Source organism: Rhinolophus hipposideros (genome assembly GCF_964194185.1).
Source record: "Rhinolophus hipposideros genome assembly, chromosome: 1".
NCBI lineage: Eukaryota > Metazoa > Chordata > Mammalia > Chiroptera > Rhinolophidae > Rhinolophus > Rhinolophus hipposideros.
In genome coordinates this window covers 14083909-14097334 of record NC_138047.1, presented here as the reverse complement: position 1 = coordinate 14097334, position 13426 = coordinate 14083909, and the positions used below count along the sequence as shown (strand labels likewise).

General features: G+C 40.3%; 1 protein-coding gene across 1 annotated transcript; it reads left to right on the top strand.

Moving 5' to 3' along the window:
* Positions 1 to 4423: 4423 nt before the first annotated feature.
* LOC308497967 (E3 ubiquitin-protein ligase Mdm2-like) lies at positions 4424 to 5891 on the top strand (the record flags this gene model as incomplete). Its single annotated transcript, XM_081049043.1, is given in 3 exon segments — positions 4424 to 4579; positions 5089 to 5218; positions 5221 to 5891. Coding segments are annotated over 3 exon segments (957 nt in total).
* Between the last annotated feature and the right edge of the window lie 7535 nt (positions 5892 to 13426).

The window sequence follows — 13426 nt, the reverse complement described above, 5'->3', positions numbered from 1 at the left end:
ACTTTGAGCCTGATTTATACTTGAACATAAGTTCCAATATACGTAAGTTCAAAAGCAACAAGTATAAGTTCAGGAGTATCAAGAATGATTTTTGGGGAGATATGCAAGCAAGACAGTCAGTATTTGCTTCACAAGCTGCTTCTCTGCTGTCACCCTCCCCAGGCAGTAAAGCTATAAACCCAAAACTTGGAGAGAAATTTTTTTTTATTTTGAGCATAATACTCTCCCTCTGAGGAGCTACAGTCTGCCAAGCTACACAGCTGCCTTCAGATACTCTGAAGGAGTCCCAGCAGCAGATTCTGGCTCCCTCCACCTCATTCTTTTAAAATAGCAGATTGTTCCAAATGAAAATTTCTCCTGTACAGTCAGCCTGAGATGCAAGCAGCTTGCTTTAATTTGTAACTTTGAAAGTCAGGTCGTCACAACCTAGAACTCTGGGAAACATCATCATGAAATCTTAAAAGCTTGTGCATGGACAAAGTGATATGTTCCTGTATCAATCACTCATGCAATCTTGTACAAATGCAATTTTTAACAGATGTTAGTGCATACATGAGCTGGTAGGGCATCTCCATTAATAACTGTCTGCTTGTTCTGGGAGACTGGGGAGACCTCACCTCAGTTACAAGTTCAAGTTCAAGGTAGGGTGGGAATAGTATTTCCATTTAGACATTTTTAAGGTAACATTAGTAGAGGCTTAAAAATTCCTGACAAGTGGTAGGACATATATATGTGACCAGTGTGACAGTGTTTTCATGGGTTCATGTGGCAGCAATTACTCTTTGGTGTGATTTGATTCATGTTAATTCCTACCTTGTTCAAATTGATTTGATTTGAGGTCTCTGGGTCTCATAGTGACAACAGGGAAACTAAGAGGTATGGTGACATTTTCCAAGAAAGCACAATTCCCACACCTGTCCCAGAGGAAGAACAGGCCATCATTGGGGCAGGGTGGTGGTAGCTGCTCCAGGCACAGGGAGACACTGAGGGCACCTAGGTAGGCAGGGGCCGCAATATCCTGGCACCAACCTTTTTCTTGGCAGTTGCCCGTCTCATTAATAGAAGAAGCTCAAAGAGAGGGAAAGACTCTTTTCTGGTCACGGTGGGTATACACGCTCTTGTGGCTATTCCTGGAGGACAAGGCCCAAAAACAGTTACTAAGAATGCTAATGCCAACACTTACTCTTATTTGAAGTTCTTGTCACAGTTTTATAGGAACCATTTAAATTCAGACATGGACATATATTTAAAACGAGGGTCACGGAAGCTGTGTTTAAAGCACATGGAAAATAGAAAGGAGACAGGGATTGGGTGATTCAGGGGCTAAAATACTTCTGTGTGCAATATTGAATTTACTGCAGTTCAAGAAATAATATGCACAAGCTCTGGTTGTTTGTTTCCAATGTGCCCTTGGTCATAGTTGGGTAACAAGCTGTGGGCTGTGCCTGTGTTCAAGCAACTCTCCAGGAGACTGGCTACTAACCACCCAATTTATTGACATCATTGTCCAATTGTAAACAGTTAAGTAATTACTGCCATCATTAACTAAGGCCAAGGAGTTGTGACCCTCAAACCACCAGCCACTTTACAAGTAATTCCTAATGTTCCGTCCATTAACTCTACCTTGCATTAGCTAAACCTGGATATACTCTGTTACAAGAAGCTAAAGTATGTTTGTTCACTGCTGTCATAGCATGATTCAGACAAGGCACTTGTCCTCACACTAGACTGATAGAGCAGTGGTTCTCCAACCGCAGTGGGCATCAGAATCACCTGTGTTCTGGTAATGACGGGGCGCCACTCTCAGAGGTGTTGATTCAACAAATCTGTGGTAAGACTGGAACATCTGCATTTGTGATAAGTTCCCAGGTTATATTGACTCTGCTGACTGGGTCTACCCTTTGAGGACGACTGACCTAGAATCTGAAGAAATCGCCCACTTAGGCGAGACAGATTCTTTCTTTCCCAATATTTGTGCACCAAGAAACAGCAGATACTACACACTCCAGAAAAATTAACTTCCACCTTGACTTACAACTGAAGGAAACACGCAGTTTTGAGAATTTCTAAACTAAAATCTTTTCCTCAATAACCCCTGAAATGTCCACTTTCGCTTTCTTTGTGCCCGGGAGAGATAATCAGCAAAAAGCAAGAAAACACTAAATTCAGAAACGGGTTACCTTCCAATGGCGAGTGCCACCCCATTGAGGGCATCTGAGCCAAATAATGCTCAACTGTTTTTTCTCTTGTCCTGTACACTGAATATACTCAAAGTCAGCAGAACCTCTAAGATGTCTGGAACAAACAACGGAAATAAAGAGTTATGATCTGAACGCAACAATTCAAAAGCAAGGAAAAAGATTCGGAAGCACATGAGAGCCTTATTATTCTACATTGTCCATTTTAGCACAGGATATTTAAATTGAAAAAGAGATAGCAAATTCTATCTGTATCTATATCAAAATGATTCTCCATTCACTCACTGGCCTCCAGCCCCATGGATTTGAAGACCGTTGATACAAAAGGACTAATGTGTAATTAATGTACAATTATATGCTCAGGGTGCACCTTTAGCTGAGTCCTTTGTGTCAGGAAGATGCCCTCAACCATGAGCTTGGCTGTTGTGTCTTGAAGGTTTCACAATTGGCAAAGAGCTTAGTCTCATCTGCGGAGAATGATCCAAGACGGCAGAGTAGATAAGTACTGTGCCTGCTTCCTTCCATGAGCACATTACAATTACAAAATTATAGAACAATCAACTTGAAGAACGATCTGAAGTCTAGCTGAACAGAAGTTTTATAACTAAGGCTATAAAGAAGCTACATCGAGACTGGTAGAAGGGACAGAGGTGCAAAATGGGCCGAGCCCAAACTTCTGTGTGGTGGATGAAAATTGTGAGGGATATCTCGGCCAAGGAGGTTCCTCATGGAGGAGTGAGGGACCCCAGCCTCACACCACTCTCTCCAGCCAGGAGTACTAGTGCCAGGAAGAGGAGCCCTCACAATACCTGGTTGTGAAAAACAATGGGGATTTCTACCATCTGTGTGGGATGAAAGGCGGCGGGAAACCCAGCCATCTCTTAAAGGGCCCGTGCACAGATTCATTTCCTCGCAGGCACTCACCCAAGGCTCCAATGGAGGGACGGTGACTCGAGAGGCATCTGAGACATACGGGGAGCAAACTGAGGTGTGTGGTCTAGGGAGCCAGGGATGGCCTGGAGAACAATCAGCATTTTCCCTGTTTGGTTCCTCCTTCCTTGCAGCCCAGGCAGATGCCATCTTTCCTGTGTTGAGCCCACCCGCTACGCTTACAGCCAAATCTGAATCTGATTGGCTTGGTGAGCTTTGAAGCTCTGCCCTGCGGACTCACTGAGACCCCGGCACACCCATCGCCCTACCACAGGAGGCTTTATCAGCGGCTGAACCTTACTGGAGTTGGCAGCAGGCAGCAAGGCAGAAGCAGGCCTCATTGTATTCTAGTTTTTTGTAGAGCTACCCCAGGCCCAGCACTGGTGGCATCCATCCTCAGTTCTCAGTGTGGCCTCTCCCACAAATCCCCAGATCCAACACAGGTAGTGACCAACTGTGGATTACTTTGTAGCTCCCACCAGGTAGTCCCAGCCAGTCACAGGCAGTGGGTGACCTGGGCCTGCACTGGAGCCCTTCCCAAGAGGCCCCAGAACCAACATACTTGAAGGTTGGCTTCAGACCACAGCAGAGCACCACCCAATTAGCCCCATAAGAGGCACACTCACAGGGCAGTCTCAATAGGCAACAGAGCCCACTGGGGAGAATCCCACTCTGTGTGATAAGCCCCCCAGCACAACAGCCTGTAAGCTATGAACATGGCCAAATCCCACAGCCATTCATCCTGAGAGTCAGTCCCACCCACTGACATGCCAATAGCAATTAAGGCTTAAATATAACAGGAGGGTACACACAACCCACACAAGGGACACTGCTGGAGCACCCGGAGCAGGTGACCAGGGAGACTGTGCCACTGGGCCCCACAGGGCACTTACTACATAAGGCAACCTGGCAAGAGACGTAGCAGATCTCTCTAATACATACAGACAAACAAAGAGGCACGCAAAATGAGGAAACAAAAAATTACATCCAAAATGAAAGAACAGGAGAAAACTCCAGAAAAAGAACTAAATGAAATGGAGGCAAGCAACCTACCAGAGACAGAGTTCAAAACAATGGTTATAAGGATGCTCAAGGAACCTAGTGAGAACTTCAACAGAGATAACAAGCATAAAAAAGACTTTAGGCCGCTCGACCCGCTCTGCTCCTGTTGGGGCATATGCGGGCCTGTGTGTGTAGGGAAATGGAGCAAGGGCTGCCTGATGGGCAGCCCTAAGCCCTCTAGCCGAGGTCCCGCCACTTCCACCGCCAGCAGCCTCCTTCTCTGGACCTAGCAAATGTGCAATACCAACATGTCTGTGTCTGCTGATGACGCTGTAAGCACCTCACAGATTCCAGCTTCAGAACAAGAGACCCTGGTTAGACCAAAGCCATTGCTTTTGAAGTTGTTAAAATCTGTTGGTGCACAAAAAGACACGTATACTATGAAAGAGGTTATGTTTTATCTTGGCCAGTATATTATGAATAAACGATTATATGATGAGAAGCAACAGCATATTGTGTATTGTTCAAATGATCTTCTAGGGGATTTGTTTGGCGTGCCAAGCTTCTCTGTAAAAGAACACAGGTAAATATATACAATGATCTACAGGAACTTAGTAGCAGTCAATCAGCAGGAACCATCAGATTCAGGTACATCTGTGAGTGAAAGCAGGTACACCTTGAAGGTGGGAGTGATCCAAAGGACCCTGTGAAAGAGCTACAGGAAGAGAAACCTTCATCTTCACATTCGGTTTCCAGACTCTCTTTCTCATCTAGAAGGAGAACAATTAGTGAGACAGAAGAAAATTCAGATGAATTACCTGGTGAACGACAAAGAAAGCGCCACAAATCTGACAGTATTTCCTTTTCCTTTGATGAAAGCCTTGCTGTATGTGTAATAAAGGAGGTACGTCGTCAAAGAAGCAGTAGCAGTGAATCGACAGGGACTCCATCAAATTCGGATCTTGATGCTGGTGTAAGTGAACATTCAGGTGATTGGTTGGATCAGGATTCAGCTTCAAATCGATTCAGTGTAGAATTTGAGATTCAGTCTTTCAATTCAGAGAATTATAACCTTAGTGAAGAAGGACAGGTGAAGATGATGAGATGTATCAAGTTACTGTGTATCAGGCCGGGGAGGGTGATACAGATTCATCTGAAGATGATCCTGAAATTTCCTTAGCTGACAATTGGAAGTGTATTTCATGCAGTGAAATAAATCCTTCCCTTCCACCACACTGCAACAGATGTTGGGCGCTTCGTGAGAATTGGCTTCCTGAAGACCAAGGGAAAGACAAAGGGAAAATGCCTGAGAAAACCCAACTAGAAAATTCAACCCAAATAGAAGAGGGCTTTGATGTCCCTGACTGTAAAAAAAAAAATACAGTGAATGATTCCCAAGAATCATGTTTTGAAGAAAATGATGAAAAGATCACACAAACCTCCCAATCCCAAGAAAGTGAGGACTACTCTCAGCTATTAACTTCTAGTAGCATCATTTATAGCAGCCAAGAAGATGTCAAAAAGTTTGAGAGGGAAGAAACACAAGACAAAGAAGAAAGTGTGGAATCTAGTTTTCTCCTTAATGCCACTGAACTTTGTGTGATTTGCCAAGGTCGACCTAAAAATGGCTGCATTGTCCACGGCAAAACAGGACATCTTATGGCATGCTTTACATGTGCAAAGAAGCTAAAGAAAAGGAATAAGCCCTGCCCATTATGTAGACAGCCAATTCAAATGATTGTGCTAACTTATTTCTCCTAGTCTATAAAAGTAGAATTATGTATTTCTAACTATATAACCCTAAACATTTAGACATGAAATTTTATTTTTCACATGCATCAAAGCAAGAAGGAGCCTTAGTACATGTAGATTTGTTTTCTGTAGTGTAATAGTTCCTACTTTGTAAGAGGGAATAGTTAATATTTATTTTCTTTAGAGAAAACTTCAATTCTGTTTATATTTTATATTTAGGTTTTAATGTAATTTGAATTGGATATATAGCTCACCCTTTACCCCTGCCCCTCATATTTTAAATAATTTCCACTTTCTTAAAAGATCCCAGTCGGACCTTTAAAAAAAAAAATGCTGTCAATAAAACATTTAAATGTAACTTATTTAGTTACTGGCCTTTGCTTAAAGCCAGTATTAGAAGCCATTGAATTCACAAAGACTAATTGAGAAATTTAATAAACAGAAGGACTGTTTATTTTTGTGGAGTTATTGTTGTCCGATTCGTTGTAAATTCCAGGGGAGCGTTACAGAGGCTCACCTCACGCCGCCATTTTTTTCAGGACTGTTTATTTTTAAACTAGCTAGAAATGTCAGAACTTCTAAGTTGTCTAGAAATAACACCACTTTTTTTAAAAGAATGATAGGGTCAGAACATAGGATTCTAAAATATCAAATGCATAAATTAATATCTTGATTTTGCACAGCTAGTTTGTGTGTCAGTTACTAATGGTACATAAAAACAAAACCTACACACACATATATGACTTACCCATATACATGTAAATAGGGAAAAAATGGCTGAAGCCATCAGTACCTTAGCTAGAGTGGCCTTCCAATACAGTGAAACGTTATTAATTTGGGGTTTGTAATACTTCAAGTATAGAAATAGAATTGATCCTTTCTGAGCAGAGTTTAGTAATAAAAATGAGATTATAAACATTTAGGATATACAATAATTATGTTATTTAGAAAACATTCACATCTGCAACATTTACGATGCATTAATGTTGTCTTGAATGTCTAAATTTTGGGGTTAGTGTACATAAATTTATTGACTTATGAATAAACAATTATTAAATGACAAAAAAGACTTAAAAACCATAAAAAAGAACCAGTGAGAAGTGGAGAATACAATCACTAAAATGAAGAACGCACTAGAAGGAATCCCCAGCAGACTAGATGAAGCAGAGGACTGAATCAACAATTTGGAATACAGCATAGCAGAAAACTCGAATACCCACTCGAAACAGCCAAAGGAAAAAGGAAAACTTTTTAAAATGAGGGTAGTTTAAGAGACCTCTGGGACAACATCAAGTGTAACAACATTCTCATCATCAGGGACCAGAAGGAGAAGAGAGAAAGCAAGGAATTGAGAAACTATTTGAAGAAATAATGACTGAAAACTTTCCTAACCTGGTGAAGGAAATAGACATACAAGTCCAGGAAGCACAAAGAGTCCCAAACAAGATGAACCCAAACAAGACACATTATAAGTAAAATGGCAAAGGTTAAAGACAAGACAATCCTAAAGCAGCAAGAGAAAGGCAACTAGTAACTTATAAGGAAGCTCCCATAAGATTGTCTGATTTCTCAGCAAAAGTTTTACAAGCCAAAAGGGATTGGCAGGAAATATTCAAAGTGATGAAAAAAAAAAGGATCTACAACCAAGACCACTCTATCCAGCAAGGCTATCATTTTAAATTGAAGGCCAGAAAAAGAGCTTCCCAGACAAGAAAAGGCTAAAGGAATTCATCACCAACAAATCAGTACTGCAAGAAATGTTAGAGGGACTTCCTTAAGACAAAAAAAAAAAAAAAAAAAAAAAAAGATAAAATATATGACTAATAAAATGGCAATAGTTACATATCTATCAACAATTATTTTTGATGTAAATTGATTAAATGCTTTGATCAAAAACATCAAAACCCTTACATATGCTGCCTACAAGAGACTCACTTCAGATTGGAAGACACACACAGACTGAAAGTAAAGGGATGGAAAAAGATATTTCATGAGAATGGAAATGGAAAAAAATAAAAACAAAAAAAATCTGGGGTGGCAATACTTATACCAGACAAAATAGACTTAAATAAGAGACATAAAAGGACCCAGTAATCTACTTCTGGGTTTCTACCTGAAGAAATCCAAAATGCTGCTTCAAGAAGACGTGTTCATCCATATAGTCATTGCAGCGTTGTTTACAATGGCCAAGATGTGGAGGCAGCCTGGGTGTCCATCAATGCATGAATGGATAAAGAGGAGGTGGTACATATATACAGTGGAATATTGCTCAGCCATGGAAGGGAGTGGGTTCTTGCCATCTGCAATGGCATGGATGGACCTGGAGGGTATTGTGCTGAATGGAGTGTCAGACAGAGAAAGACAGATGCAATGTGATTTTGCTTATATGTGGAATCTAAAGAACAAAATAAACAAAATAGAAACATACTCATAAATACAAAGAACATTTTGATGGTTGCCAGATGGGAGGGGGTTTGTGGAGGTGGGTGAAAAAGGGGAAGAGATTAAGAAGTACAAATTGGTTGTTACAAAGTAGTCATGGGAATATAGGGTATAGCAGAAGGAATATAATCAATAATAACAATAATTATGTATGATGTCAGATGGGTACTAGATTTATCAAGGTGATAAATGAGAGGGGAGTTGGGGGACAAGATGAAAAGGGTGAAGGCATTAAGAAGTATAAATTGGTAGTTACAAAATAGTAAATGGGATGTAAAGTAAAGCATAGGAAATATATAGTCAATAATATGGTGATAACTATGTATAGTGCCAGGGGAGTATTAGACTAGTCAGGGGGATCATTTCTTAAATCATACAAATGTTTAACCACTAGGCTGTACACCTGAAATTAATACAAAATAATATCAAATGTTAACTGTAATTGAAAAATTTTAAAAAGGTGGGGAAAGATGAAAATGAATAAAAGGTTCAAATTTCCAGGTATAAAACAAGTAAGTCATGGGGGGATGTAACGTACAGCATAGGGAATATAGTCAATAATATTGTGATAGTGCGGTACAGTGTCATATGGTTGTTAGACTTATGGTGGTCACTTCTTTAGGTTATAAATGTTGAACAACGGAGGTGTACACCCGAAACTGATATAATATTGTATGTTAATTATAGTTTTTAATTAAAATCTTAAAAAAAAGAACTTAGTCCCATCCATGTTCATTCAATAATTACTTTCCATTGTCATAGTTAATGATGGTTATGATATGCTAAGGACAACCTCTATAACTGCCTAGGTAGGACTCTTAGTAATTGAATTATTTTAAAACGAAAATGACACAACAAACACATTCAAATTCAGTTGTATGCACAAGTTCTCAGGTCTGTTAAAAGTTTTGTCACACTATTTCATAGTTACACTTTCTGTTGTTCAACATGTTTAATTACATCATGTGCTTATACATTATAATAAGATTGGGTTTTTAGAAAGTAATGGCCATGTTTTCCTCGAGTTTCAAGACTGTATATGGCATGTTCTACTGAGATCATGAAGTATGGAGTCCTGGCTGTTCAGAACTGAGAGGAGGAAGGGGAAAGAGGAAATCTTAGGATTCCAGGAAGGAATGAACGGATCTCTGAGCTGGCCACGGGACTCCACAGATGAAACAACTCTGTACAACCAGTGTGATCCTTATGCCCACAGGGTGATTATTTGGCCAGTCCAGACGTACACCTCTTCCCAGTGGGAATTTCCTCAGTGTTAAAGAGAACTATGCTTCCTATCTGACCCTGAAGAACACGAGCCCATCTCCTGGTATCTACAGAAGCACTGTGCTCACAGTACTCCATAAAAAGCATAAAAAGCAGTTGTTACAATGATATGTTTGTCAGGAACTGACACTTGAATGCTTCACATTCTGGAGAAAACTGAAGCTGTCAAGTGTAACATAGTCGATTTTTTTATTTACGATATTTATATCCCACCTTGTTCTACAATAAGAAAATATGAACAGAAAGTCAGGGTGAAAGGGTGGAATGGGAAGATATGACCAGAAGGTCCTATGCGATTTCCCAAATTGGAGACTTAGGCCAGAAATTGGTCCCTGGGCTTTCCAGCAGCCAAAGAAAACATGAGAAATGAAAAGTTGATATTGGCTATGAAAAGAAAACATACTAAAACACACCAAAAGAAAACATCCAAAGAAAAGCTTTTCCCAGTCTTGGGTTAAAAGCACGTACATGCCTCTCGGCAGCGCCCTGGCCTTGTTGAGTTAACCTCATCCTTCCAGTGGAGCCCATCAGGGCACAAACACTGGAGCTGGAGTCAGAAGTCCTGTATTTGAGTGGTGGGCCTAGTAGGTCATCTTGGATCAGTCACTGGCCTCTTATAAAGTAGCAAAACGCACTCCACAACTGGCATGAAAATTAAGATGAGATGAAGATCACAAAATGCTGTTTAAAGGTAAAGCAACAGAAAATAATGTTTTTTAAATTATTGTTTCAGCCTTCCTTGCCACAAATGTCATACCTGACCGCCCCGTACACCCTCCTGGGTCTCAACGTTCCTCAGGAGCACTCTTCTTCTCTGAATTCAAAACGAGCCTGCATCCTGGAGAGCTAATTCACTTTGGGGGCTTGCTGTCTGTAATCAGAGTGTGAACAGTCCCTGATTTATTACATACAGCCCTTCTCAAATTCAATGTCTTGATCAGCAAGTCAGGGATTAATCTGAGAAACCCATTCATGTGTTCATTTGTCACAATTTATACTTTTTGCCCCTGTCATTCCATCCATCCTTTCTCAGCATCCCTTTATTATGGTGCAGCCTAATACCCATCTCACAAAAGTGCTGCACACACAATCTAGGGCAGAGCACTGGCAATGAATGCAATTTTATTTTGTGTACTCATTTATTAAAGTCATTAACCTTTGTTCCTAAAGCCACATAGAAATGATGTCAATTGCTTACTTTAAGAAATTCAATATAATAAAAACATTTTTTAAAACCCCAAATCCCCAAATACCAAAGATACAATAAAATTATGGGAAAAAGTGTTCCAAAGCCAAAGTGAAAATATGACCAAATGACCACCAGAAACAGAGGCTCAGACTTGTAACTAATATGCTAACATTATTGGACGTTGTCTATTTTCACTTTGTTGGGCGTGTTGCAACTAAGCTGCCTAAAATGATAAAATCTCTTCACTAAGACAAGGGAACTCATACAAAACAAAGGAAGAATGGGTTACCCATTTCTTGTTCTGTAACTTTTCATCAGCTCTGCTTCTTCTCATAACACACGGGGACAGTTTCTCCAAGTCAGAGGAGCTCAATGGCTCAAGTTTGTAAGATACATGAGTGCATTTCATCCATGAGGTCACCATTTGGAAAACTGCTGTTCCAACACACTAACCATAGGTGAATATAAATGATACTTTCTTCATACTTAAAGAGACAAGATGTCTTCAATTTAAGGAATTTCTTCCATTTATGACAATATCCATCCCAGATACCAGTAATTTCCCTCTAGTTTTTGAAGACAAGAGATGAAAAAGGAAACATACTAATACTTCATATATCTGAAAAAATTTTGATAACTCATAATTTTCTAGATCTAATAACTTTGCTTCTTTAACTCATTTGCTGTGAGGTTCTGATATATCCGAATGAATATTTCCATCCGCTGCTTGAGGTGTTCGAGTTTACCCCATGAGCTCAAATAAATTTTTCCTTTTACTGCAGAATTCAAGTATGTATGCATAAATAGTCAAAATATCAACTTTTTATTTTTTGTGAAATTTTGACACATTTTGGAAAAAAAAAAACTTCAAATCAATCAAAGCAGTGAAAGGGTTAAAATCCCAAACTTAGGAAAAAAAAAATCAGCCACGGTGCATGGCAATCTTTCTGAAATGAATTAAACGTGTAAATGATTTACCAAGGAATTTCAATTATTTGAGAATTCAAAGATATTTTTGCCTCAACCACAGCTTTTAGTGGTACTGTGTCAACTTAATTTTTTCCTTCTTCTAATGACATCTGAGGCAGAATCCATAATTTCTGGTTAGTTTCAGTTATCAAAACATAGTCGGGTCAATTCAAAGCTCCTTCTGTCCCTGGTACAGGCTAGGTTTGGGGGCCAAGGGCTTGGAGTGGTTTGCTTGTTCGTCCTTTTTCCCACCCTGGCATGTTGAATGTGGTTAGGGAGTGGAGAGGGGGTGCTGGCCCCACTTCTGGGTCTACTTGCTCCTGGTAGGGAGGTACAGGAAGGTTAGGAAGTTCCACTGGAGCACTGTGCTCACAGCACTTGATAAGTAGCAGTTGTTATGATAATGAAATGCTGGGTGAATGCCTTACAATAACACTATACATAGCTGGATATTCATTCAAGTGAAAGTGAACCAATGGATTTGACATGTTGTTTAGAATTCCAAATGACAGTTCTCTGGTCTGCCTTTGGTTTGTTCTAAAACTGGTCACCAAGACTGATGTGGTAGAGGCCACATGAGTAGTTTAAGCCCTTTCATTGGATGGTGTCCAGCTTCATCTCAGCCTTCCGGTCACTGAGGATCCCTCAGGGCAATAATCTGATTGTCCTTTAACCTCTCCAGCTGTCCACATTTCCAGGATGGATCACCCCATTATTTGGCTCAGTGGCCTCTTGGGAAGCCTCACAGCTCTTATCCATACTCCTTCATGTGGCGCCATGGGAAGGACTAGGATATTTTTTCCTTCTCTCATGAAGCACAGAAAAGTTGGTTGGGGTGGGGTTGTACCCCACTCTTCCCAGGCTATTACCACGGCACAGAGTACTCCACTGGACCTTCCTCCTTCAGAACACTCTAGACCAAAAATTGGCAACAGCCCCCATGTGACAGTGTGCCTCAAACTCCAGAGAGTTCATGTCAAATATTCTTAAGAATTCTCTCACCACTCTGCTCTGACTTGTTAAACCTCCAGCCAGGGAATCAAAGGCAAACCTCCCCTTCTTGCAGGCACTCCTATTTCTATAAATAATTATCTTGGATAAAAGGAGAGAATTAATTTAAAGAAAAGGAAGGCAGAGTTTGCTTAAGTCCTTTTCTGGACCACATTTGATCTGATCAAGAGGTGGACTCGAATAAAAGTCCTCAGAAAAAGAACCAGAATGTTGTTTCACTTTTCTCAGAAAGAGTAACTTCTAAAAAGTTGACTATGAAGAAGAAAAAGGAACACACTGGTTCATGCGACCTTCTAGATTGTCATTGTTTATCAATATGTAAGTGCCATGGTTTGCTCTTTCATTGTTTGGGAGCCACACTGTCTCTTAGCCTTACAAAAGAAAGCTCCTTATGCACATGTCTTACAACACAGGAAAATATTACCTCATGGCCCAAAAAGAAACTTCAGCTGGCTTAACTTGTCAGGCATTAGTATGTTAGGATTGATGGAGTGCTCCTCAGGGAAAAATCAATGAACGAGCAGCATGACTAAAGCTTTTCATTAGTGGTGTGTGTGTGTGCACATGCATGCGTGCATGCGTGCGTGTGTGTTGTGTTAAAAATTTTGACTTACATAGTTTGGTCAATGACCAAACTCTAGTTAGAAAA